This window comes from Micromesistius poutassou, assembly GCF_964030765.1.
Source record: "Micromesistius poutassou genome assembly, chromosome: 6".
Classification (NCBI taxonomy): Eukaryota; Metazoa; Chordata; class Actinopteri; order Gadiformes; family Gadidae; genus Micromesistius; species Micromesistius poutassou.
This window is the reverse complement of record NC_140276.1, coordinates 20,351,316-20,376,365: the sequence shown is the minus strand read 5'-3', so window position 1 is coordinate 20,376,365 and position 25,050 is coordinate 20,351,316. Positions and strand designations below refer to the sequence as shown.

The 25,050-nt window shown below is 45.0% G+C and overlaps 4 protein-coding genes across 5 annotated transcripts; 2 read left to right on the top strand and 2 right to left on the bottom strand.

The window, feature by feature from the left end:
* Positions 1-3,736: 3,736 nt before the first annotated feature.
* On the bottom strand, positions 3,737-6,011 carry LOC311345420 (uncharacterized protein). Its single transcript, XM_084469819.1, has 2 exons — positions 5,344-6,011; positions 3,737-4,125 (listed from the first exon to the last, which is right to left on the bottom strand). The coding sequence occupies exons 1-2, from the start codon at positions 5,753-5,755 to the stop codon at positions 3,740-3,742; spliced, it is 798 nt and encodes a 265-aa protein (XP_084325945.1). The 5' UTR covers positions 5,756-6,011; the 3' UTR covers positions 3,737-3,739.
* Positions 6,012-7,393: 1,382 nt separating this feature from the next.
* sqstm1 (sequestosome 1) lies at positions 7,394-13,242 on the top strand. The gene is made up of 8 exons (XM_084469467.1): positions 7,394-7,666; positions 8,187-8,282; positions 8,422-8,732; positions 9,091-9,256; positions 9,625-9,696; positions 10,155-10,357; positions 10,468-10,627; positions 12,373-13,242. Exons 1-8 carry the CDS (start codon positions 7,498-7,500, stop codon positions 12,522-12,524), a joined length of 1,329 nt encoding a protein of 442 aa, XP_084325593.1. The 5' UTR covers positions 7,394-7,497; the 3' UTR covers positions 12,525-13,242.
* Positions 12,630-16,670, bottom strand: mrnip (MRN complex interacting protein). 2 transcript variants are annotated; one of them, XM_084469468.1, is made up of 7 exons: positions 16,542-16,670; positions 16,171-16,230; positions 15,703-15,803; positions 15,475-15,556; positions 15,242-15,354; positions 14,206-14,284; positions 12,630-13,834 (listed from the first exon to the last, which is right to left on the bottom strand). In XM_084469468.1, the coding sequence occupies exons 1-7, from the start codon at positions 16,599-16,601 to the stop codon at positions 13,295-13,297; spliced, it is 1,035 nt and encodes a 344-aa protein (XP_084325594.1). In that variant the 5' UTR covers positions 16,602-16,670; the 3' UTR covers positions 12,630-13,294. The 2 variants fall into 2 exon arrangements, with proteins under 2 accessions (XP_084325594.1, XP_084325595.1); XM_084469469.1 differs by having other exon boundaries at positions 15,514-15,556.
* Positions 16,671-17,877: 1,207 nt separating this feature from the next.
* LOC311345513 (uncharacterized protein) lies at positions 17,878-21,785 on the top strand. Its single transcript, XM_084469935.1, is given in 5 exon segments — positions 17,878-17,909; positions 18,259-19,046; positions 19,049-20,833; positions 21,209-21,326; positions 21,528-21,785. Coding segments are annotated over 4 exon segments (2,847 nt in total). The 5' UTR covers positions 17,878-17,909; positions 18,259-18,340; the 3' UTR covers positions 21,766-21,785.
* Positions 21,786-25,050: the final 3,265 nt, after the last annotated feature.

Sequence of the window (25,050 nt, the reverse complement as noted above, 5' to 3'; positions counted from 1 at the left end):
CTCTTGATGTCAGCAAAAGCTGACATATATGGCTACCAGTTTCCTTCTCACCAAATGTTACATATCATTAACATGTTTCAAAGCCACTTTATTTTTATTAGTCATACTTATTGCAGCTGATATCTGCTGGGATACTTTGTTTAAGATGATGGTGAAGGTAATAGCTGACTGTAGGCTAACCCCATTTTCCTTCTGATCTGCCACCACATTTTGAATGCGTGTGTGTAACTTTCAAAAACCGCTTACACAACAAGATCAATAATTGTATTGGACGTAAAACTTGCATCTGATCTCATTTTTGGGCAAAGTATAAATATTGTATATGCATTCTTAATTCACACAAGCCTAGAAAGCCCATGTTCCAATGATTGTATAATAAATGATTGTCTTCGACCCCAAACTTTTTCATAATGTTTAAATGAAATACATTGTACAAAATTACTATTTAAAGGCCAGTTATCCCAAAAACGTTTTTGTTTTGTTTTAGAATTGTTAATATATATTGTATGATCGTTAACCTAGTAATATATGCTGCCATGTTATCACTGTTACTGAAATAAGAGTCAATGCGACAGGGATTCTCGCCTCTGATTGGTTAGAAAGCTCTCCTTCAGGTTGTGTTTCGATTAGTCCTAGCTGTTTGCGGGAGGTTATGGTTATGGTTCGGGTTAACCCAAACCCTAACCATAACCAATCGGAGGAGAGCCATTCTAACCAATCAGAGGCGAAAGAAAATATCGTACGGGTGCCCGTTGTCACGTCGTAAAACGTCATCACCAAGCGTCAACGCTACCAGAACAACAACAATGGAGATCAACACAGAGAACACGACGGGCGCGTTGCTGACTTGGTTGCTGACTTGGAGCCGTTCTGCTCAGATACAGCCCTCTCTCACTGCCGGGTTCTTCGATTACGCGAGGCGGAGATTCGCAGTTAATCGCGCTGCACGCGTAAGAGCGTTTTTACGGAGGCAGCAGGAGTCGAGGGCGGCCTTCGTAGCGTTACTTGCGGACTACAATTCCCGTTCAAGAAGGTAAGAACCACACTAGTTGTTAAGCCAAAGATGGTCGTATGAATCAACACCTGTACCCTGCCAGTACTTTTTTAAGTGTGTGTATGTGAACTACTGAGCTCATTCGTACGTTATGTGATGGGTTACGTGTCGTTGTTGTGGATGAGGATTCGGACCCTCACAGGCAGCCTCACGTTTTGATGTATTTATCAGGTAGGCCTAATAATGCTCTACTTTTTTTTAATTCGGGTTTGACCTGTCTATGTAAAATCAAAGAGCTCCCCAAAATACGTAGTGTAGTTAGCAGTAGCGCACAAGCCCTAACTGGTGTAGGTAACGTTGGTAAACATCACAGTAGCCTATAGGCCACAGTGTGGATTGTTTCCCAGAGCTCGGGAAATAACTTGTGGTGAGTTTTTTTTTTTTTGCAAAATGCATCGTTATTTTCAAAATCTATTTACTTTTTTTCTCATACATTTCTACTGTATTTTCACCATGTTGTCCTTTTTTCCTCAGGACCACTTGGATTCGCCAGAGATGTGGAATGTGGTGGGAGCATGTCGTCACCAACTGGACGGATTATGAGTGGCAGTCAAATTTCAGAATGAGAAAGACCACATTCCAGCACTTGTGCCACATCCTCAGACCACACGTTAAAAGACAGTCAACCACATTCAGAAAACCAGTGCCCGTGGAGCAACGTGTGGGGATTTGCATCTGGAGACTGGCAACAAATGTGGACTTCAGGACCATCTCCCATTTATTTGGAATTGGTCATTCTACTGCAGTGACCATAGCCAATCATGTTGCTGTGGTCATTGTTACCAAGATGCAGCCCCTGTACATCAGAATACCCTCTGAGCCCGACTTGAAGGACATTATTCACGGTTTCCAAGAGCGGTGGGGGTTCCCACAATGTGGAGGGGCTATCGGTTGTACACATATAGGGATCTCAGCCCCGCCTAACAGCTCTTCAGACTACTATAACAGCAAAGGTTTTTACTCAATCATCCTTCAAGGTGTGGTAGACCACAGACTGCGGTTCTGGGATATCAATGTGGGTTGGCCCGGCAAAGTCCATGACGCCAGAGTGTTTGGCAATTCATCATTGTTTGAGCGTGGTCAGAGTGGTACACTGTTCCCTGACATCACCGAGCGCTTTCAAGGAGTGAACGTGCCAGTGGTGATGCTAGGAGATGCCGCCTATCCTCTTCTGCCATGGTTGATGAAGCCGTACCCTGAGAACCAGCAAAGTACCCCTGCCCAGCTCGCCTTCAACTACCGTCTCAGCCGGGCACGCATGACTGCGGAGACGGCGTTCTGTCGTCTGAAGGGACGATGGCGGTGCCTCATGAAGAGATACGATTGTCACATCGACAACATCAACAATGTCATTTCAGCGTGTTGCGTGCTTCACAATTTCTGTGAGGACAACAGGGAGGACTACGATGAACACACCAGTGTTCAAGAGGACAGTGTGGGACCTGACTGTGATAATGTTTGTGCTAATAGCACGTCAAACACAAGAGATGCTTTGTGTTCTTATTTTACAGGTCTGTAGGACTTGTTATACTCTGATGACCCTTGTACTTTGTACTGCTGCTGAATTGTGATTGAAATTTCTGATACCAAATTACCAAATAAGTTATTTACAAGAAATGTGTGGACCTTCATGCTGTATAACTTGAGAAATTGTGCACCATTTAATGTTTTACGTGTTTCTATACATGATGAGGTTTATATATTTCTTTAATACTTAAAAACTGAAAAATAAATCTAGGAAATAAAGGTTGATGCTGTACCCTTCTTTACCTTATCACCCACGTCATAACAAACACCGGGCAGTTCTACAAATAACTGACCGTAAATTGGTAAATTGCAAAAACGTTGTATTTACAAATATAAATTAAGTAGAAAACTATTGAATAAGAAAATATGCAAACAATACAAATTAAAATATAAAGGCACTCTTAAAAACGAAATGTGCAAGGTACAGAATAAATGCTACACAAACCTACACCTGAAAAGTTGTGCTGGTGTGGTAATGAAATTAAAAAGATACGAAAATGCATACACAAAATAAATTGCAATCGATAAAATATAAAGGCAGTCTTTGAGGGCTTCAATGGCGCATTTCCACCGACCGGTACGCTTCGACCCAGCACGCCTCAGCCCAGTAGTGAGGGTGCGGTATAGCCCAGCTCAGTTACAGCTTGCGTTTCCACCGCCGCCAATACCTTTATGGTAGGGCGGGGTTTAAGCCGGATGGCGATAGCCGCAGCAGCTACGTAATTATCGTGATCTCATAGCAGCCTGACAGAGTGTAGCCTGCTAATAAATCCAAGGAAAAAGAAGAATGCGCACAATGTAGGACGTCCAAGAAGGACGGAAAACTTTTGCGCAACATTTTCTTCAATAAACGAAGCTTTCGCCGTTGTCCAGAAATACCTTGCGGGTACTGTGTTTGTTTGTTATCCCCCTGTCGCACGGAAGGGACGATTCTGTCAACCAATCAACGGACGGCGTGTGTAGCTCAAATTTGTCGGCACCCTTTCAGGCATCTCAGTACCTCAACGGAGGAGCACTGCGAGTTGAGTACGGCTCAGTCCGGGTCACGCCCACTTTGGGCGGTGGAAACGCGACCCGTGCCGCACCTTTGCAGACTGAACCGACCCGCACCCTCAGGTGGAAATGCACCATAAATGTGCATGGTGCAGGGCTTCAAAACTACGCCTCAAAAGTGGTGGTAGTTGGGGGGCGGTCTGTACGGGTTAGGGCAGCATACAGCTGCTGGAACATATTCCTGTTCTCCTGCTGTCGGCGCTCCTCCATCTCCCTCTGTGTCGACATCCACCCAGCGAACATCTCCATCTCGCGACTGTGCCGCAGCCGCTCCGCCTCCATGTGCTCTGTATGCTGCTGCCTCTGCAGGTCAAGGAAGGTCCCCATGATGTCGCTGGTGGCGTCACTGCGTGCGGTGGTCCTCCTCTTCCTCTTCCTGCTGGAGGTTGGAAGCCTCGTCACAGGGCCGCTGGAGGTCGGTGGGGTGCCGGCTGAAGAAGGGCTCCTGGCGAGGGCGTTGGTGTCCTCCTCCTCCGGGCACAGTGATGAGTCTATCAAAGCAAAGGGGGGACATTTGTAAACAGAAATATAAACATTGTTTGCAGAGGCACATGGCACTATACTATTCACAGATTTTAAATGCATAGCTGCAAACACATTAGGGATTAGGTCCTCAAGTGACCCTCTGGGGGAGTCTCCCCTGGGGACCTACTCCCCTGGACGAACAATTGGTTAGTTTTAAATGTAGGGTGAGTTGCCCTAATGTGGGACAATTTTTGTGATTGCAACTTATGTAAGATATTTACATATGAAGCCAATCCATTTGACCCATACATGATACCATTCTGAACTCCCCAAGATGCTGGCTAATTAAAACAGAAGAAATAATTCAGACATCATACTCAGAGAAGAAATGGCACATATATTAGTGGTCCATAATAATAATAACTCATGGTCTAAGGTGCAATTAGATGTGGTCACTTGGTTATTCCTCACATTACATCTGTTAAGGTCATACAGGGGTCACAGTGGACCCTTCATAGTTCACCAAATCTTATTTTGACTCTGAGGTCATGGGCAGCTGGGCCTGCAGCTCTCACAGACGGCTACAGGACTTCTCTTAGCTACTGCTTTAATCTGTCTGTAGATCTGAGGGCGGGCCCTTGGGAGACAGCTGGTATATTTTAACACTCATCAACATAGTAGGCTACTACTTTATTATGCATTGACAAAGAAAATGCAATGTGTCAACATTTATAAAAAATAAATAAACTTAGAAATTTCTATTTATTATACAAGACAATGTCCTGTTTATGAGAGACAGTATGCTATGATTGAATTTTAAGTTAACTCATTTTTTTATTGAGTCTTTTTTATTTACATGAATACAATCGTCGTATCACAAATTTGCCTGTTTAATAAGTGTAAAAGGCTTCCCTGTTCGAGATTTTATCCTTGATGCATGTATTGCACTATTTCCACCACTAGATGGTGCATTTCCTTTGCATTTATCGGGGCGGAGCTCAATGTGGGCGGAGTAAAACGTTTGACTCCGCCCACATTGAGTCTGCGGGCTGCAGTCAGGGGTACTTGCAGAGAATAGCAGTAACTAAACCGTTACTATGCTACTACCGACATGCAAAATATAAATAAAATGCAAGCAAATGCTAAATCTCGTCGTATCAGACGTTATGCAAACCAGACAAATGACCCATTTTTAAATAAACATGCACGATACAAGCTTAAGTTAACAGTCTAACGTGACCCACCGCTCAATGGGGTTCCCGGCTTGTTGTCCTCCGTCGGGCATTCCAACCTGGAACACACCGGAGCCGACTCCAACACTGTCGGCTCGCTGCTGGGTTTGTGGCCAATGATCTGGTCCACCGCGTCGTACCACTGGAACCGGTCCTTCTCCTCCGCCGAGGAGCCGGACCTGCGCAGTGCGTCCCGCACTTTCAGGTACTGGATCCTCAGCTTCTTCACTTTGTCCCGACACTGTGCCACTGTGCGGTGGTGTCCGAGGCGTTCTAGATGGTCACGGATTTCCCCAAATACCTCCGAATTCTTGTGGGTCTTCTCCAGCTGCGACTGAATACTGTCGTCGGCCCAAATGTCTATCAGACACTCAACTTCGCTGTCGAACCAACGTGAGCCCACTCGTGAACCGCTTGCCGCCATGTTTAAAATGATTGCGGGGAAGAAGGGTCGCGTGGACGATACGTCACCCAGCTCCGGTTGCGTGTGGCCACGGGACTGAACTGTACTGGAGTACGGGTGGCGTGCTCACACTGGCCAAGCGATCTAGACTTTAGGGGGCAGACGTACTCGGGCACGGTACAGCGGGCCTAGTGAGTGAGACGAACAGGAGTGGACGTCAATCAACATCAACCACCGCAAAGAGAGCTCCACATGTCATGAACACATCCACGGAGACATCGCGCCGACAGCTTCCCGTGTTCCTGACGTGAAAAAGTATCGCGTGATTTGGTGTGAACGACCCCTTCCTTCACGTCAGTCAGGTTCCTATGGGGCCACACTGTATTGAAGTATGAAGACTTTGAAACACATTGCTCATTATAACGCACCGACGGTACAATATATATATATATATATATATATATATTACATAATTGCCGTCGGTCGTAACCATGGGGATAACACGCCCCTCCTAACTATAACTCTAAACCCAAAACACTTAGGCTGGGTTGCACCAACATGGATTAAATTAATCCTGGTTTAGGGTTAATCTAGGGTTAGTAAATCTAGGTTTAAACTGGTTTATAATTAATCAGAGATGCGTTGCACATCTTTGTTTTAACCCTGGATTAGTTAAAGTAGTTTAAACAAGGATTAAAATAGGATTAGTTTGTGTTCAGTGTCTGCGATGATGGATTCCGGCGAAACGTGAACAAATTCACGATGTTTGCTTGATAAAGATGGACCACAATATATTCACCAGCTCTCTCGTGAATAAATGATTAACTTGTTGCTTTTTGAACAATTGTAACTGTTATGTTACCTTAACTGAAATAAGTTAATAAGACAACATAGATACATATAGAACACTATTATTATTTTATATAATTATATATATATAAAATATAATTATTTTACGTGGGACGCTGAATTCCCCCCTGAATTCCCCCTCCACTATTACATCATCTGACATAAAGTTCAAATAAAATGTTTTCACCATTATATAAATTATATAATTTTTTGATATATGTATATGTATATATGTGTTCATAAAGGAATAATTACTCAAGTTTAAGGGAATGTTATTTCATATATAATACCAAAGCATACAGAATCCACACAGAGGTTAATTCATCGCGATTGCCTTTTATCCTAGAGCTTTATGGTCATTAGAGGCGTTTTGGGAGTTTTCTACTAAAATAAAGATCCACCTGTAGAAGTCTTCCACTACCTTCCACTACCTTCCAGATGCTTCTAGGGTAAGCTCGCTGTTTCTACGATGAATCACCAACAAAATGCGAGTCACAGTCAGCCGGGTGAGAGGGAGGAGACGTGTTGAATAACAGAGCCAAGTCGAGCTATGCTAGTGTAGTCTATCCTGTTTTTGCAAACAATAATAACACTCACGTAATAACCTCCTCCCATCATGTGACCTGCGGTGACATGACTTCATGTGGAGGAAATTCCCCTTCGGAAAGTGCTTTGTCATTCCTCCTGCTCCCATTGGTCCAGCACTATTGGCCACGCCCATTTGTTTACATATCAGTGCTTGTGAGAAGTCCCGCCCACTAAAGTTTCTGCAGTATAAATGTTTCCCATCACGAGGAAGGGATCATTCTGTGCCAACAGTGAAAGGGTCATTTTCGAGTACGAAGTGCAACAGCCGAGGCCCTTGTAATATTTCTACTGCGCAACAAGCGAGCAGCGACCGAGGAATCGCCGTCATGTCAGTGACAGTAAAAGCCTATCTTCTGGGCAAAGACGACGTCCATAAAGAGATCCGTCGCTTTGCTGTCGATGAAGGGGATTCTACCAGTTTTGAGTATCTGAGCAAGAAGGTCGTAGACGTATTCTCCAATCTCCGTAACATCGGCTTCCAGATGTACTATCGAGGTGAGTTTCAAATGTGTCTAAAAAGCCTGTATTTTTCGGAAACATGCTGTAAGACATAGCCCAGCTAACGTTATAACATATGCGTATCAAATCGTGTGCATAAACTTGCCATGTAGCCTATATGGTGTTTGTTGTTTTATTCTAAGCAGTTTCAAAGCTTTCATGTGTCTTCCTTTTCTTTTTGGTGTCAGGATCCTTCCCTGCCTTATGTGGTCCAATAACATGCGACTCAGTATTTCCCTGTTTTGCAACCCTACGCATGTTGATAGGCCGTCCTGCGTCCATGAGTTTATTAATGAGGGCTGAAGCTACTTCCTTGTTATACCAAACGTAGGCTATTACTCCGTCTAGAAGATAAAATAAGACTAACAGGCTGAATCACTGTTAATAGAAATAAACACTCAGAAATCATATTACCCCAAACCATCTAATCCACCTCTAGTCTCAAAACAGAGCTTTTGATGTTGTTGTTGTTTTTTGTGTTATCGCCCTTTAATGACGTCTGATTGTTTGGTTGTAGATGAAGACGGCGACATGATCGCCTTCTCCTCTGACGATGAGCTGAGAATGGCGCTCACTGTCCTGCAGGACAACACCTTCCGCCTGTTCATTAAAGGTAACACACACACACACACACACACACACACACACACACACACTGCTTCTTGCTATTTTAATTGGTTCAATTATGTATTTGTTTTGTTAAGAACACTACAGCAGTCTACTCATAAAGTTTTCTTTGACTCGTATTCCAGAGAAGAAGGAGCACCGGCGTGAGTTCCCGCTCCACGCCTTCCCCGGTGGAATCCCGCCCTTCACCTTCCCCCCCCCTCCCGGCCCTCACGCCCCGCCCCCTCCCCACCCTGGCCCGCCCCCTCCCCACCCTGGCCAGCCCCCCGTGCACCCCAACGTCACGTGCGACGGCTGCGAGGGCCCGGTGGCCGGCACGCGCTTCAAGTGCACGGTGTGTCCCGACTACGACCTGTGCTCCACCTGCCAGGCCAAGGGTCTGCACCGCGAGCACCCCCTGCTGCCCATCTGGCACCCCCTGGCCAACCTGATGGAGGTACGCACCGCCCGCCTCCAGCCCGCCTCCAGCCCGCCGCTTTAGTCAACGCCTTTAATGTTTGAGGTCAATGCAGCAATATGTACGGGACATACCGAGGATCGAAATGACCGTACGCACCCAACGGTGCAAAATACATCAAGTCAATAAATGTTGAAGAATATACATAGAACATATATTTAGACAACCCGTTTGGAGAGTTAGCTTTCTACATAATCTGTTTGGAGAGAAAGCTTCTGCTTTGCTAGTTAACTAAGCTGTTTAGAGCCTGTTTAGATCATCTGTTTCGCTAGCTTATTTTGTTTCCGGGGGCTCTTTGAAAATAACCATGTGTCTGGGTTGTGTGTGACCACTCCAGTGGTTTCCTAGGGGCAAGTGGATGAGGAAGATGAGACATCGGAACGGAGCTCAGCCCCCGACCAAGCCAGGGGCCGCCGGGGACCAGTTCCCCTGTGGGACCCAGTCCACCGCCGCCCCTGGTACCTCCACCAGCCCACCGTCCTCCGGCACCCCCGGCTCATCTGGTGAGTCTTGGGGGTCATTAGTTCAGGGCCAGCCCCCAGAAAAACGACACAGCTTCAGCCTTAGTTGACTCCTTGGATAGGTTAGGTTTAGTGCAGCCCTTGAAAAAACAACATTATTATTGTATGCATTATTATCTGGTGTTGGTTCTAATGTTGGCTTTACAGAAGGGGATACAAGGTTGTTTGTCATCATCATCATAAGTCAACTGAGAACATACCACAATAATATTTCCCCCAGGGACAACCTAACATGCACTTTGATATGATTATAAAAGGGCAAAAGATATGAATAGAATGATTGTACACTAAGAGAGTTACTGTTAACCTGATTAAAGTATGATTTTTGTCGTTTTTGTCGCCCCCTGAAGGATATTCTCAGGCCAACGCTGAATTCCTGAAGAACATTGGCGAGGGAGTGGCGGCCATGTTGAGCCCATTAGGTAAACAGGCGTGCCCTCTGGCCTTTATTTTAAAACACCTCACAATTCTTACAGTACATATATGTACAGCTGTACACACACACACGCACACGCACACACCTCCATCTAGTAAACCTGAACCTCTTCAATATAATTTAAAACATACCTGCTATTCAAACCCGCAGTGCTTTCTGGCTATGTCAGGAATCTCTAGAAACAAAGCAATAACCTTTCTGCCAGGCTGGTTGAGCAGCTTTTCTAGCTTCTTCACTCCCCTTCAGCTGCTAACGTGAGTGAAAATACTAGTGAAGACGTGAATTTTTCCACCTCACCAGCGTCAACATTAACATTGTTACTGGCGTCTTCACTATAGTTCCAACAAGCATTACGCCGTCATTCAATTTAAAACATTAACGGTGGCACAAGGACACGCATCTCCACGAGACACGTCAACATTAGCATCCTGTTCTCTGGTCCAGGCATCGACGTGGACATCGACGTGGAGCACGGCGGCTTCACCACCAAGGTGACCCCCCCAGCAACCAGCGCCCAGTCGGGGGCCCCTGCACCTCCCATGGCCCAAGCTGACGGGGCCACCATGGGCCCAGACGGAGCAGGGGCCAGGAGTGGGCAGATGGATGTCGACAAGCCAAACAGTCTCGGAAGCATTCACTCTGACAAAGTACTTTCTTTTAACTATAAATATATGTGCTTCATGTCATTGGTTAGATGTTTTTGACTAGCGATGTGTCATGCTTCATGGTTGATTAATGGCTTAATGCTTTCTCCCAGGCCACCAAGGAGACAGAAGAGGAAGAGTGGACCCACTTGACTCCAAAGGAAGTGGATCCATCCACTGGAGAGCTGCAGTCCCTGATAGGCACCCCCTCCGAGGGCCAGGAGGTCCCCACAGGGCTGCGGGAGGCTGCCCTCTACCCACACCTCCCAGAAGGTACCTGCGACTTCTACACATCCAGCCTGGTTGAGCCTGGCTTAGGGCAGATACACACCGAATCAGGCGCCGCCGGGCGAAAACACCGGTTCAACCATTCATTTGAATCGGGGAAGTGTGTTTAAGCTGCGGCGGTGGCCCCATGAAGAAGAACCTTGTATACCATCATGGTAAACCAGGTTCAGCAGAATGATAAAATGCTTACGTTACATGGTATTACCATGTAATGTTACATGGTAATACCATGTAATGTAAGCATTGTACCATTCTGCTGTTTATCGAGCAACTTTGAAAATGGACTGAGAGAGAGAGACTGGTTGCCACTGTGTTGTTCTCCTGTACAACCCTGCCATTAAGGAGTGGTTTAAGTTCAAAACATGACGTCTCACTATTGGGCCATGAAGTGACACATTGCCTCCTAATGTGGTGTGAGTGAGCCCCTAGTCTCCTGCGGTCTCCTCCAGCTGGGTCAAACAAAGTTTTGAAGTTGCGACGCTACTCGTCAGCACTGGTTCACAGTGAAGACCATACAGTCTTGTTAGGCCTCACTTATAGCCGACACTTCAACCTTCAACAACTCTGCTTCCTTAAAGGAGCTTGTAATGGGAAAATTGTATTTTCACATTCTGTTTCTCTAACTGCCATTTGTTGATTATGCCTTTTCGCTGACACCCTTTGGGTGGTCAAGGGTCAAAGTGTCCAACTGAGAAGTCACCACTATGAGATTATAATTGTCAATGATCAAATCAAATATTGTTTACTTAAAGGACAGAGTCTCCTGTATTCTCATCTAGTAGCAGAATGCATAAGGGGATCTCTGCTCCCTCGTGACCGCTAACCCAGGCACAAAGGTTAGCGTTAAGGAACAGGAAGGGGGGCTAGACAGAGCTTACATGATGAAGGGGAAACACATGGATTCTTTAATGGACAAATGTACTGTACCTAATCATAAAATGACCACAATATGATGTATAATATACAGGCTTTTTTGACAACAATGCTACAGCCAAAATGTTATCCATGGAAATTCCCTTTCCCGGTCAGATGATTTTTGTTTTGGCCTGTGTTATGATTTACTATTCTATGAGTATCCCTGGTCACCAGGTATGAAACAAATTGGCACATAAACACAGCATGCTGCATTCATGGGAGCATACTAACTGGATTCATGAGATTGTCCTAGATTCCACCTGCCTTGTTCTTTCAAAAAAATTCCATGACCAAAACTGCTATTATACAGGTTCATCTTGGAGTTGCTTTTGAAAGATGGTGACAGCTCAGAGCCCAGAAGGATTTCAAGACGGATGCCATATGAGCTGTCTCTATAATTTGCAAACAATACATAGCAAAAAGTATACATGAGCTGTTCAACTTACTGTGTAAGACACAACGTTGCTTGTTATTATCAAAATAGTGTTGCGCTCAGCTCGTCATGCGCTTATTTATTTTAGTGTCCTCAACTTGGCAACCCGCTTAAGTTGAGTTCTGGGAGGAGGGGCCGGGGTGGAGACGGCTCCGTGAATTTGGACTGCAGAAGCCGTATTAAACACTGCGTCGATGTTACATATTGTACCTTGAAGCCTGGTTTATACTCCACAGCCTGGTTAAGTATTTTGTGGTACAAAATACGGCTAAAGCTAAACTTGTATGTCCTATACACATGCTATTTCAGTTTGCTGCCTTGACTCCCAGTACTGGATCCATGGGCTATAGGACGTTAATGGCTAATGGCTAATGTCTTGCAGAGGCGGACCCCAGACTGGTGGAGTCCCTGTCCCAGATGCTATCCATGGGCTTCAGCGACGATGGAGGCTGGCTGACCCGCCTCCTGCAGACCAAGGTCTATGACATCGGAGCCGCGCTGGACACCATCCACTACTCCAAGCCCCCCAAGTAGTGGTCGTGGCAACCACCTCCTCCCTGCCAGAACTTAGCAAGAGCTTCCCTTAAACCGTTTTTCTCTCTGTGTAGACTATTCCAGGCTGATGTTCATTGGACTGTGTGAAAGACGATTTTCTAATTGGACATGTTTATTCAAATGAGCTCATTCAAACACTGTTCAACAAAATGTGGTGGCCTATAGAGCTCTGAAGAATAAGTCCCGCCTCCAAGGCTCCCGGTTCCCTCGTTCAAATGTCTATGGGAAATAACACGGGGTTTATGAACGATCGTACATAACAAACTCTGTAGGTGGCGGAGAAGTAAAAGCTGCGTCACGTTTTTAACTACAAAAAGTAGTGGAGAAAGTAGTTCAAAACGTGACGCTTTTACTTCTCCGCCACCTACAGAGTTTGTTATGTACGATCATTCACAAACCCCATGTTATTACCCATAGACATTTGATAGGGAACCGGAGCCTCGGAGGTGGGACTTATTCTTCAGAGGTCTATTATGGTTTGCAAATATTTGGTGTCGTTTAATTCAAAATGAATTAAATTAATTGATCATATTAACAAGACACTTAGTTGTTACAAATAATTACTACATACGCTATTGGAATAAGTCTTAAGTAAGTGCACTTCTGTTTGCAAGATATCTTTCCTCATGCTACACTTTATGGCAAATACTTTGTTAACCAGTACCGGTATATAAACAATAAAACTCTTGGAAATGCTCGACATGCTTAATTTCTTGACGTCCGAAACAATGAACTGATAGCTTTTCTTTTTAAAAGATGTCGTCAAAGTCGTCGAAGGTGTTGAACAGGGGGTTGAGGGGGAGGCGTGGCTGACGAGGAGGGGGCAGAGTCTGTGACCGTACTGCCTTGGGGAGCTCTGATGGGTGGCCCAATTCTCTGATGTTACCAACACTACAGGGAGAGTTCTGCATATCAAGAGGCTTTCTCTCCATGTTGTAGGCCAGACGGCTGTGGTCGTCTTCTTCATCATCATCATCATCCTGCTGCTGATGATGATGAGAAACAGGGAGAAACGGGGCCCATTTAGAGACAGGCGCTGCTGCCGAGGACATGAATGAACCGGGTCGGTTGTTCAGTCGAACCCCGTCAGAGCCAGAGCTGCTGAGATCAGGCTTCGTTTGGTTCACTTCTGGGTTGACGGTTCCTCTGGTAAAACCTGGATTCGCCTGGTTATTGTCTGTGTTGATGGTTTTTCTGGTAAAATCATGCCTGGTTTGGTTGGAGCTTGAACTGATGGAGATGCGTGGATGCTGTACAGTGGAGGACTTGCTGATGGGCATTGCTGGTAGCTGATTGAGGTGAGAAAATTTATATTTTGTGAAAGATTGTAGATAACATGTTGGCCTAATGACAACAGAACCATCTCTCAATGACAGAGGTAACCATCTCAACAACGGAACCATCTTAACAGAATCTCTTAAGGACAACCATCTTAATGACGGATCCATCTTTTAATGACAAAAGTTACCATCTTAACGATAACTACCTCTGAACGACAGAGCTTAAGATAGAACTAATCTAAATGGCAGATCAAAGATACCAAGATATTGGCCTAACAACAGCACCTCTTAACGACCAAACCATGTCTTGACTTAATGACAGAACTTAAATGATATGATATATATATATGATATATTTAACGTAAGGACAGCACTTTTACCTTTCCCTCTCTGCGGTGGTGGTGTATCTCTTCGTTTAAGGAGCCTTCGTCCGCTCTGCCTACAGCTCTTCTCCTCTTCCTGTCAGTACAACATGGAAGCGTTGATCAAGAACACAGCTACGTGTATTGGAGTGTCGAAAAAGCAGTAAACAAAGGACTACATTCTCAGACATGACATCCACATGCGTTACTCATTTACACCTTCTGATGCCACTGAGGCATCCGTAAAGATGGACTCATTGCAAAAACACATCTAGCTGTAGAAACGCTGTAGTGCATATTCAAGGCCACTGTGTGGCGCTGGTTGTCCACCAAAACAAGAAGACGACGAGGCGGAGCATCCGCATCAAGCCTGCGCGCTGTATACAGACATACAGTCGAGGAGGAGAAAGCAGTTGTTAAACCTTGTAGATTGAGCAGAAAATACTTTTTAATGTACAGTTAGTAATTCAATTTACCAAGGGGCTGTAGTTAAAGCTACAAAAATAATACAAATCAAACAAAAAAACATGCAGGGAGAGTAGCTCACTGCTTTACATCTGATATGACCAATGTTTAAGATGTCAATTCAGAGTACCGGGAGGAAGATAAATGTATGTTCAGTTAATGGGGAACATGGGAGGTGCCTCATTTCTAGGACCAATGCATAGGGTGTTGCGATTGGTCAGTGCATGTAGAAGGAATCCAAACATTTTGCAACATAACCTGAAGCCTTATCCTGAACGGGAGTTCTTTGCAAACCCACTGAGGTTTTGTTATAACTTGTTTATGAGTGATAATAAAGGCCTCAACTTTCAAACTTCAGCTTTATCAACACATTAGTGTTTATCCATAATCCAACATTAGCCAATGCCTCAAAAAAACACAAGGCCATCTTTAACTGCGGGCCTGACTTTACATTGACTTTTTCTGTAGATAAACTAATGTTAAATGCAATGGTAATGATTAGTATACGTTGAACATGTATGTTCAAGTACTTTTGAGCTTGATTCAGGCAGAGCTCTATTCTCTCTGGTGGAATGAGGCAAAAACAGACCTGGCATTCCCGTTGTCATGGAGAGGGCTTGTGCTCAGGTAAACGGTGTCCTCAGGCTCCTCCCCTTCCTGTGGCGTGTTCGGCAGGTATTTGTCCCAACGGCTCTCCTCTGCCTACAATACACAATAGCCAATCAGTGAACACCTTGTGTACCTGACAGGTTCAAGAGCTCCCTCCCTCCCTCCCTGTGACACCATGACGACCGCCTCCACACTAAACTGACTGATACTGACCAGCTCGGCGTCGCTCTGCCTCCCATCGCGCCCACTGACCTCCCGAGCTCCATCTCCAAACGATGGTCCCGCCTCCTTTTCCCTGTCACAACGAACCGTCAGACCAGGCTCACGTCACCATGACAACCACTCAAAAGTGTGTCAATGAAAACTGATTGTTTGAGCTAATGAGTTTAAGTTGGAGTTTAATAAGTTTCCCGTTGAGCGCGGGGGTCGAGTTGTGGTTACCTTAGCGACCAGGTGACATGCTCCTGCTCCAGCTCCCCTCGCCTGGCGTTCAGCTTCTGAACGTGGCGTCTGCAGTCTGCCCCCGCGCCACGCCCAAACTCCTTGGAGAGAGCGATCCACATGAGGGTCACGGGAAAAGAAGTCCTGCTACTCTACACTTAGAAAGGTACTGTAGGAAAGCTTGATGAGCAATAATTTGAGTGTAATAGGTTAGAAATGGCATAGTCATCCTGCTGGATTGTACAGTCGTCTTCTCAGTGGCGAGATTATAAAAAAAAAAAAAAAAATTCTCTTCCTCTCTTTACAATTGGAATCTTACCTACAGCACCTTTAAATTAACACTGAGAAGCAGCTGGATGAGCGAGATTACGTGAGACAGGTGGTTAATCCAATGAAATTACGTATATAAAAGTATAGTATAGGTTAAAGTGGCTTCCCCCAAACATGCAAGATAAATAAAAAGCCTACCTTAAAAACGGACTGCTTCTCTCCGCACATCTTACAGCTCCATTTCTTTGCCTTTTTCACCTGTGACAAGTGAGCCTTAGATTAAGGAGTCTCAGCAAAGCACGCTAGTCGCAATTTAAGAGACCTTCAGTAACGTTAACGTCAGTGATTGAACGCTTCATACTTAATGATAGTGTTGCTCATACATGACAAAAGTGACCCAAGCTGTCCGTGGATGCAATATTAAGTTTGTCGCCATTAAATACATAGGCCTATACATTTTGAGGGCACTCCATGGTCCTCCAATTTACTATGGACTCCAGCTATCCAACAAGCACTAATGATAGTGGAAATAATGCAGTAGATGCCTTAAACGACTGCTGTCATGTTACCTGCTGTACTTGGAAGGTTTGGCATGAATAGCATCTCAAGACGTGAAATTCTTGTGCCATTGTTAAATTAATATGAGATGGTTAGTTAATCCGCCAAAGTTTCGAGAGTGATCTTGGGTTTTCCTCCCGGTAAAGTTTGAAGCATGGATGAAGACGCGGTCCAGATATTGTCCACAGTGCCCTCTTATGAATCGGCGGGGATCTGTTGCTTTGAGAGTAGGAGGCGTTATTAACCGAGCGCCTCACGTGATGGATAGACCCTGGTCAGTTCTTAGAAATGTAGTCTTTTGTAGTTTGTGATAATAAAAAAAAAGTATATATATATATAGTATTATTTATTATATAATATATATAATATATTATTTATTTAATGTATAATATTTATTTATTATATATATATATATAGTATTATTTGAAATCGGTTTTTAATTATAATTATTATTTAATTGTTGCTTACATATGTGCTTACTTCTTTTTCTTGTGTGTTTATGGAGATCATATTGTTATGGTTGTGTTGCAGGGCATTGCTGCAAACGTGCACCTCTGCTCACCTCCCATGGATAAACAAGAGATATAATAACATTTAGCCTAGGCCTAGAGTCCTCCCCCAGGGAAGTGAAACCAGACCTCTGAAACCTCATGCAAATGCACCATTGTTCAGATCCTGTAGAGTTAATCAGTGTTAGCAGAAGAGGAAATACTTCAACATGTGTGTAAAATATACTAAAGTCATTCAACTTGACATGCATTTATTAAATTAACAAAGTGTTGATCATTTACGAGATGAAAAGTGTAGCGACTAGGAGATCAACTGGCAAGCAAAACTTACTGGATTAGATCCCAAAGGACAGCTCAAATCTTTGCTATTTCCGCCTCAGATTAACGAGAGACTTGACATCGAGACGAGCATCAGATTAAACATGCTAGCCAAAAAGCACTAATGATTACAGTAATGCAGAAGACAAGGTTTTATCTTTTTACAATAATGAATATTTAATTGTGCCCTTGTATCAATTAGAAATACAGAACTATATTAGTATTGATTTGCATTTTATTTGTATTATTTCTATTTACTTTTTAATTACCATTGTTGCTTACATATGTGCTTACTTATTTTTATTTTGTATTTATGAAGATCATATTGTTATTGTTGTGATGTGTCAAAAAGGTTCTCACTGCTCAGTTCACTTCCCCTGGATAAACAAGAAATAATAAGGTCAGTATGATCTATCAGTAGCATGCAGTCAGGCCTCCTTCCCCACTGAAGTTAAACCAACACCTCTTAAAACCTCTGAACCCGCCTACAGTCTCATCAGATCCTGTTGAGTTGATCAGTGTTAGCACAAGAGGACATTCTGTGGGAAAACTGTGTGAGTATTGCAATCAAAATCTACTTCTGTAATTTTACTTGCATTAATTATATTAAAGTATTTATAATTTACCAGGCGAAGAGTGTAGGGACTAGGGGTTCAACCCCCAAGGGAAACCTTCTGGGTTCAATCCCCAAGGTCGACAGCTGTAGCCAACCTAGAGAAAAATGCTGATACCTGAATAAAGTCTCTGAACTGTAATTCACATTGTAATTCACTTTGGGCTAAAGTGCAATGAATGAATAGTTAACAAATAAAAAGCAATAATAATGATAATGATTATTATTACAATTATAATAACAATATTGATTAAGTTTTTTATTCATTAATCATGTATGTGTTTGTAGTGTCTATTGGACTTGTCACCATTCCACTCGACTCCACAATTACTACCAAACGGACCTGGCTGTGATCACTTTGAAGAAGACCATGTCCCTAGTTGGATGTTGGGTTCTACAAAATGTAGCTGTCTTACTTCTGTTTTCCATGCTTGATCTTAATCCTTCACTTTCTTACTTGCTAAAAAACTGCACCATACCTTTCTCTGAGAATAGGTCTAACTCGGCTGGTATTAAGGTTGACTGTTCAGCAAGAAAACTCTTATTTGTACCAGATGGCATTCCCAGAGGTGTGACATGGTTATCCATTTATATGAATCAAATCCGAGCAATTCACAAGAATGACTTCAGGTATTTGTCAAACCTTACAGTGTTAAACCTAGCCTTTAATGGCATTGCTCATATTGAAGACAGATCTTTTATTGATTTGCTAGAGCTAAGGGAACTTGACATAAGTAATAACCAACTGACCAAACTCTCAAACAACCTCTTTGAAGGCCTGTGGAAGCTCACAGTGCTGAACCTCAGATCTAACAGAATCAGATTCATCCTCCCCTCCACTTTCGGATCAATGTCCAGCTTACATTGGGTGGATTTAGCTGACAACCTGCTAACAGAAATGACTGACATTCAGTACATATTACAACTACCACACATTGATTATATAAGTATTGGTGATAACTCCTTCAGCTCTTTTGAGACTAAACGTTTGCCCCTGAACATGTCCTCTAGTCTCAGGGGTTTAAAATTGTCTTCAACAGGGTTAACAATCTTCAGCATCACAACACCTGTCTTTCCCCCCTTGAGGAGATAAGCTTTGATGGAGGTTGCACAAATCCTGTCATGGAGGTGGACATACCTGAGCCTCGTTTCTTCAGGAATGTAACTCATCTTCAATCTTCAACTCATTGCATCTCTTTCAAAGACATGAGTAAGCTCCTAGAGAGTCTGGTTTCACTGACGCATCTTGAGCTGTCATACACAGAGAAATGGATCAACAGAGGTCTCTTAAAGACAGCCTGCAGCATCCCCTCTCTGAGGTCACTGGACCTGCATTATAACTCTGTTGTCAACATTGACCAGAAGCTGGCCTACTGTTCACAGTTAACCATGTTGGACCTATCCTCCAATCGCATCTCCAATCTCTCCAGTCATTCAATACAATCAATGAAGCGATTGAGATACTTGCGTTTGGCAGATAACTATCTCTCCAGTGTGCCTCTGGTTAACAGTCTCTCATCTCTTGAAATCCTATATCTGTCAGCCAACCACATTGCTGCAGTAGGCTGCTTAGATTTCTTCAATTTAACAAGACTCAAAGAACTATATCTCCAAGACAACAACATTGTTAAACTAGATGAGTGTGTTTTTCAAAATCAAAAGGATCTAAAGGTTTTGGATTTAAGCGATAACATGTTGTGGGAATTAGACAACACTTTTAAGATTGGTCTTAAGAACCTAGAGTTCTTGGATTTGAGTAATAACCGCATTAAGCATTTTGGAACAGGAGAATTTAAAAGTTTGGAATCCCTCAGTTGTTTAAAATTCAATATAATTGAAGACGTACAAAGTAAGGGTTTTGAGGGATTGAACAGTCCTAGTCTGTCTTTGCCACTGCAGATGGACAATATTTTAAGTGGACTGCAGTTGTTAAGAAATCTCACTGTATATCTGAATATCCCAGAAGGCTACAAAGGGGTTGATCTAAACTATTACCAAAACTTGATGTATTTACCTTCTTTGAGCAATCTGGACATAATATGTAGAGGTATTCATTGTTCAAAGCCTTTTCATGTTCCAATACATTTTCTTAAAGTAATGAAGAATCTAGAGCACCTTACAGCTGAGAATTTCCATCTTGTTGAGGTAGATGTAAACACGTTTATATCCACACCTCACCTGAAGAGTCTCGCCATAAGAGAAACTGGCCTTTCAGACCTAAATGCTGAGCTATTTCAGCCAATCTCAAAGCTAGAGGTTCTGGATCTTTCCAGGAATAACCTCAAGAATTTTGATTTCCTGGCCCAAGCGAACCTGACTAGCCTCAGGTGTTTGAAACTCTGTGAGAACGAGTTAACTGTTATCAATCACAATATCTTCCATTTCCTCCCGGCCCTAACGTATCTAGATCTTTCTGTTAACCCTCTGACCTGTGACTGCTCTAACTCTGGCTTCCTGCTGTGGGCGCTGAGCAGCGATCAAACACAGATCGTTGATGTCGCCCAGTACGTGTGCACGTACCCCCTTAGCGAAAGGGGAACTATGTTCCTGGACATTGACGTGCACTCCTGCTGGATGGACGCCAGCTTCCTCTGCTACATTTCCACCACCAGCCTGGTTCTGCTCACTCTGCTCACTGCCTTCGGCTACCACTTCCTGCACTGGCGTCTGGTCTATGCCTACTACCGCCTCATGGCCTTGCTCTATGATATGAGAGAGAGGAAGAGAAACAAGCCGTATTGCTACGACGCTTTCATCTCCTACAACGTCCAGGATGAAGCCTGGGTCCACAGGGAAATGCTTCCTGCGCTGGAGGACGAGCGAGGCTGGAGACTCTGCCTGCACCACCGAGACTTCCAGCCAGGTAGGGCTGGCTGCCTGCTTTGACCAGATCTTTACACGTACTGTCTGCCTTCTGTTATTTGACAGGCACATGCAAGTCATGCATCAGGTCATCTGACGAATACCAACTTCAAGAGTCAAAACTACAAAATTGAGTTAAGAAATGCAAATGAAAAGCAAAGTATAAACATATAATTACCTCCTTTAATTGTTAGACACTAATAAAGTAATTAAGTATTCAAATACAAAAAATACTACGGCCAAATGTATCTGGATTCAAATTATTTTCTTTCACTCTGACCAAATACAACGGACGAAATAGCCCATGGTAATTAAAACACTTAATTCAAATACATGCAATTGAAATAATGCCCATATCTGCGTGTGACCTCCATAGGTAGGTCCATCATGGAGAACATTACAGAGGCCATCTATGGCAGTAGGAAGACCATCTGTGTGATCAGCAGACACTACCTGGAGAGCGAGTGGTGCTCCAGGGAGATCCAGATGGCCAGGTGAGACCAGCAACTGTACCGTCTATCTTTGGTTCAGTTCAGATGTTCTCACTCTCTCTGGGCCCAGCGTCCATGAGGGCTTTATCTCTTCACTTTCTAATCCTAGCTATAGCTTTCCCTTCACGTGATGACTCTCGTCTCTGTCCGAGCAGCTGCTTGGATGCTGTTTAAAGACCTTGTGGTGATGTGTCCCGTCTCCAGCTACCGTCTGCTGGATGAGAAGAAAGATGTGTTGATCCTGCTCTTCCTGGAAGAGCTGCCAGAGAAGCAGCTGTCTCCTTACTACCGCATGAGGAAGCTGGTGAGGAGGAGCACCTACCTGAGCTGGCCCCAGGCCGCCCGCCACCCTGGACTCTTCTGGCAGAACGTCCACAGAGCTCTGGAGAGCGGAGACAGCCACGATGACAACACACACTTCCTGTCTGGGCCGGCCCTATAGCCTGTTGGAGTAACGGTCCGCTCTCACCTGCTGCCATGGAGTTTGACTTGCGTTGACTTTTTTCTTGTTGTAGAGTGAAGTAATGTAGGATTTTAGGTGACCTATATATATATTTTTGCCCTGTATTGTGTGACTAACTTTCTTATCAGTTTCCATTAAAGCTCTAATAAATTGAAGCAGTAAGCTGAAGCCAAACAGAACAGTGACAGGATCAGTCACTTGATATGTATGCAGATGTGTGTTTGTTGTTCTCTTAGTCTGGCCTGATCGAACAGGCATAACAATTCCACAACCTTCTTTTAAAATTTGTCAAATTGGACCAAAATAGTAGTTCTTTGAATGGTTGGTCAAGCCTTGGTTACTACGCATATCATTTGTTAACTAGTTAAGTACAACGTTGTTTTGAACCTACATCGACAAAAATGGGGAGGCCCAGAAGTGTAAGCACGCCCCCTTCTGGCAAAAATAGGTGTGTTCAGTAAGAAGGGAAAAAAAACAGGATGCTTTCTTATAATCCTGGTAGGTGGCACAGGCGCTCCACCTACCAGGATTATTTCATTGATGATCCCTCATCCAGTCATTTGAATTGGATCAGTAGTTAATGCGTTTGTTGTCGCCCTGCCACTCACACTGGGTAAGGGTGCAGTAGGGCCGAGCTCCTTGAGTGACCAACGACGTGCGTCGCGACGTAAGTCGCATTGGTCGCTGTGTTGGTCGCTCGTCTGGCTGCTTGTGGTCGCTGTGGTCGCTGGCTGGCTTGGTCGCTCAAAGTCTCTGGGCGGTCGTTAATCAGTTAATTTGCATGTTCTTAACGTTTTTTGCACAGTTGAAGTACCAGAAAGCCATGATCTCTGGCGAAAGCTACCTACAACTCTTTATTGCTAATATTATTTTAATATTTTTCTATTGAAGTACAATTTAAAATGATGTAATCGTTGCTTTATCAGTATCAATAAAATCTATTAGTTGTCATTTGCGGCGTATTCAAATAATGTATTTTGGCGACGCACAGAAAGAACGAGACAGGAGCCCAGGTTTAAATGGTTAAACAACTTCCGTGCCCCATACACCGCACGACTCCGGTAGTTGCCTTTATTTTGAACACTCCACTTTACATTGAACACAGCGCAACCAACACACATGTATGACACTCTCAGTAATGCGGCGACCCCAAAGAACACAACATGATAACCGCACAATACTCCAACCCCCTAACCCATTTATCCCACCTACTAAACACCCCTAAAACCCCTCCCAACAGATACAACGGGAACGTCCATTACCGCAATGCAAATTCCCATGCTCCCCTGCGCAGGACCCGAACAGGCGTCCACGGCAGTGGTCGCCACAGTATTTTATATATTATATATGGCCTATTAGTTTTTTTAAATGTCATAAGCCTAATAAGATACATTATGTACAAAGTTCTCAGTTATAGAGTAATGTAGTGATATAAGTTCAGTCTAAGAGATGCCAAATCAATTGAAATCAAAACTCCTCACAGCCCTCACCTCCTCGAAAGTGCCCTTCCAGTGGACGTCGGCCGCCCATGACGCCTTTCAGGCCCTAAAGGAACGGTTCACTTCGGCCCCATTCTTGTCATGCAGGATCCTGAACGGCAGTTTGTGGTCGAGGTGGATGCCTCCGATGTGGGAGTCGGGGCTGTCCTATCCCAGAGGGTCGCCGCCGACAAAAAGCTGCACCCCTGCACTTTCTTCTCTAGGCAGTTCACCCCGGCCGAAAGAAATTATGACATTGGCAACAGGGGATGAAGCTGCTGTTTCTGGTATGGACAGATTACAAGAACCGTGAATATATCCAGTCCGCCAGACGTCAGAACTCCTGGCAGGCTTGCTGGTCGCTCTTCCTCACCCGATTCAACTTCACCCTCTCGTATCGGCCGGGGTCCCGCAGCGTGAAGCCCGACGCCCTGTCCCGGCACTTCCCGGAGGAGGAAGTGCCCGGTCCCAGCTCGTGTCCTCCCAATCTGTTCGTGCCACCTGACCTCCGGTCCGAGGGTCTGCAGTGGGCCCACAGCTCCCAACTCACCTGCCACCCTGGAATCCAGAGAACCAAGGAGGTCTTCCAGCGCCGCTTCTGGTGGTCCTCCCTGGGAGAGGACACCAGAGGCTTTGTCAATGCCCTGTCCTACCTGCAACCAACACAAGCCCACGCTCCAGGCCCCTGCTGGTCTCCTGCATCCACTGCCGGTTCCTCATCGCCCCTGGTCCCACATCTCCGTGGATTTCATCACGGGTCTGCCACCGTCCAGCGGCAACACCACCGTACTGACGGTGGTAGACTGCTTCAGTAGGATGGCCCACTTCGTGCCATTACCCAAGCTCCGGCCAAGGAGACTGCCCAGCTGCTGCTGACCCACATCGTCCGGCTCCACGACATCCCGGTTGACGTAGTCTCTGACCGGGGCCCCAGTTCGCCTCGGTCTTCTGGAGGGAGTTCTGCTAGCTCTTCAGGGCCACAGTCAGCCTGTCCCCGGGATACCACTCCCAGTCCAATGGCCAAACAGAGCGGAAGAACCAGGAGATGGAGACGTCCCTTCGCTGTATGACGTCTCAGCACCCGTCGTCCTGGTTGTGGGGTAGAATACGCCCACAACACACTGACCAGTTCCGCCACGGGTCTCTCCCCCTTCCAGTGTGCCTACGGCTTCCAGCCGCCTCTGTTCCCGGCTCTGGCTTCCTGCCCATCCGTCCAGGCCTTCATTTGCCGATGTCACCGGACCTGGGTCCAGGCCCGGGCCGCCCTCCTCCGAGCCGCTGCCCGCTACGCCTCCGCCTCCAACCGTCGCCACTCCCAGGCTCCGGAGTACCGGCCGGGTCAAAAGGTCTGGCTCTCCACCCGGGACCTCCCCCTGAAGGTGGAGTCAAAAAAGCTGGCCCCACGGTTCATCATTCAAAGTGGAGTGAGTAATCAACCCGGCAGCTATGCGGCTCAAGCTCCCTCGGTCCATGCGTGTTCATCCCACCTTCCACGTGTCCAAGGTCAAACCAGTTCGGGAGAGTGCCTTGGTCCCTGTGACGCCTCCTCCTCCTCCCCCTCGTCTCATTGACGGGGGTCCTGCCTACACGTTCCACCGCCTCATTGCCCATTTTCCTTTCAGAAAAGAAAGGGTTCAATATTAAAAAGAGATGATCATAATAAGCACTCACATTAATACTGCAAATAGCAAATCACTTTAATGGCTATTCGTATTTTATCATTTGTCATCACTTCTGTGCTAGGACTAGGTCTACACATCCACATGTTGTAATCAATTGTAATCAA

What these genes read in the sequence shown, in the direction of transcription:
- mrnip (XM_084469468.1), bottom strand. Translation starts at nt 16,601, where the DNA reads ATGGCACAAGAATTTCACGTCTTGAGATGCTATTCATGCCAAACCTTC. An exon ending in CATGTCACCTGGTCGCTAAG is followed by an intron (nt 15,557 to 15,702) that starts GTAACCACAACT and finishes TCGTTGTGACAG; the next exon opens with GGAAAAGGAGGCGGGACCAT. An exon ending in ACCACCGCAGAGAGGGAAAG is followed by an intron (nt 13,835 to 14,205) that starts GTAAAAGTGCTG and finishes CACCTCAATCAG; the next exon opens with CTACCAGCAATGCCCATCAG.
- LOC311345420 (XM_084469819.1), bottom strand. Translation starts at nt 5,755, where the DNA reads ATGGCGGCAAGCGGTTCACGAGTGGGCTCACGTTGGTTCGACAGCGAA. An exon ending in GCCGGGAACCCCATTGAGCG is followed by an intron (nt 4,126 to 5,343) that starts GTGGGTCACGTT and finishes TTGCTTTGATAG; the next exon opens with ACTCATCACTGTGCCCGGAG.
- sqstm1 (XM_084469467.1), top strand. Translation starts at nt 7,498, where the DNA reads ATGTCAGTGACAGTAAAAGCCTATCTTCTGGGCAAAGACGACGTCCAT. An exon ending in CTTCCGCCTGTTCATTAAAG is followed by an intron (nt 8,283 to 8,421) that starts GTAACACACACA and finishes CTCGTATTCCAG; the next exon opens with AGAAGAAGGAGCACCGGCGT. An exon ending in GGCCATGTTGAGCCCATTAG is followed by an intron (nt 9,697 to 10,154) that starts GTAAACAGGCGT and finishes TCTCTGGTCCAG; the next exon opens with GCATCGACGTGGACATCGAC.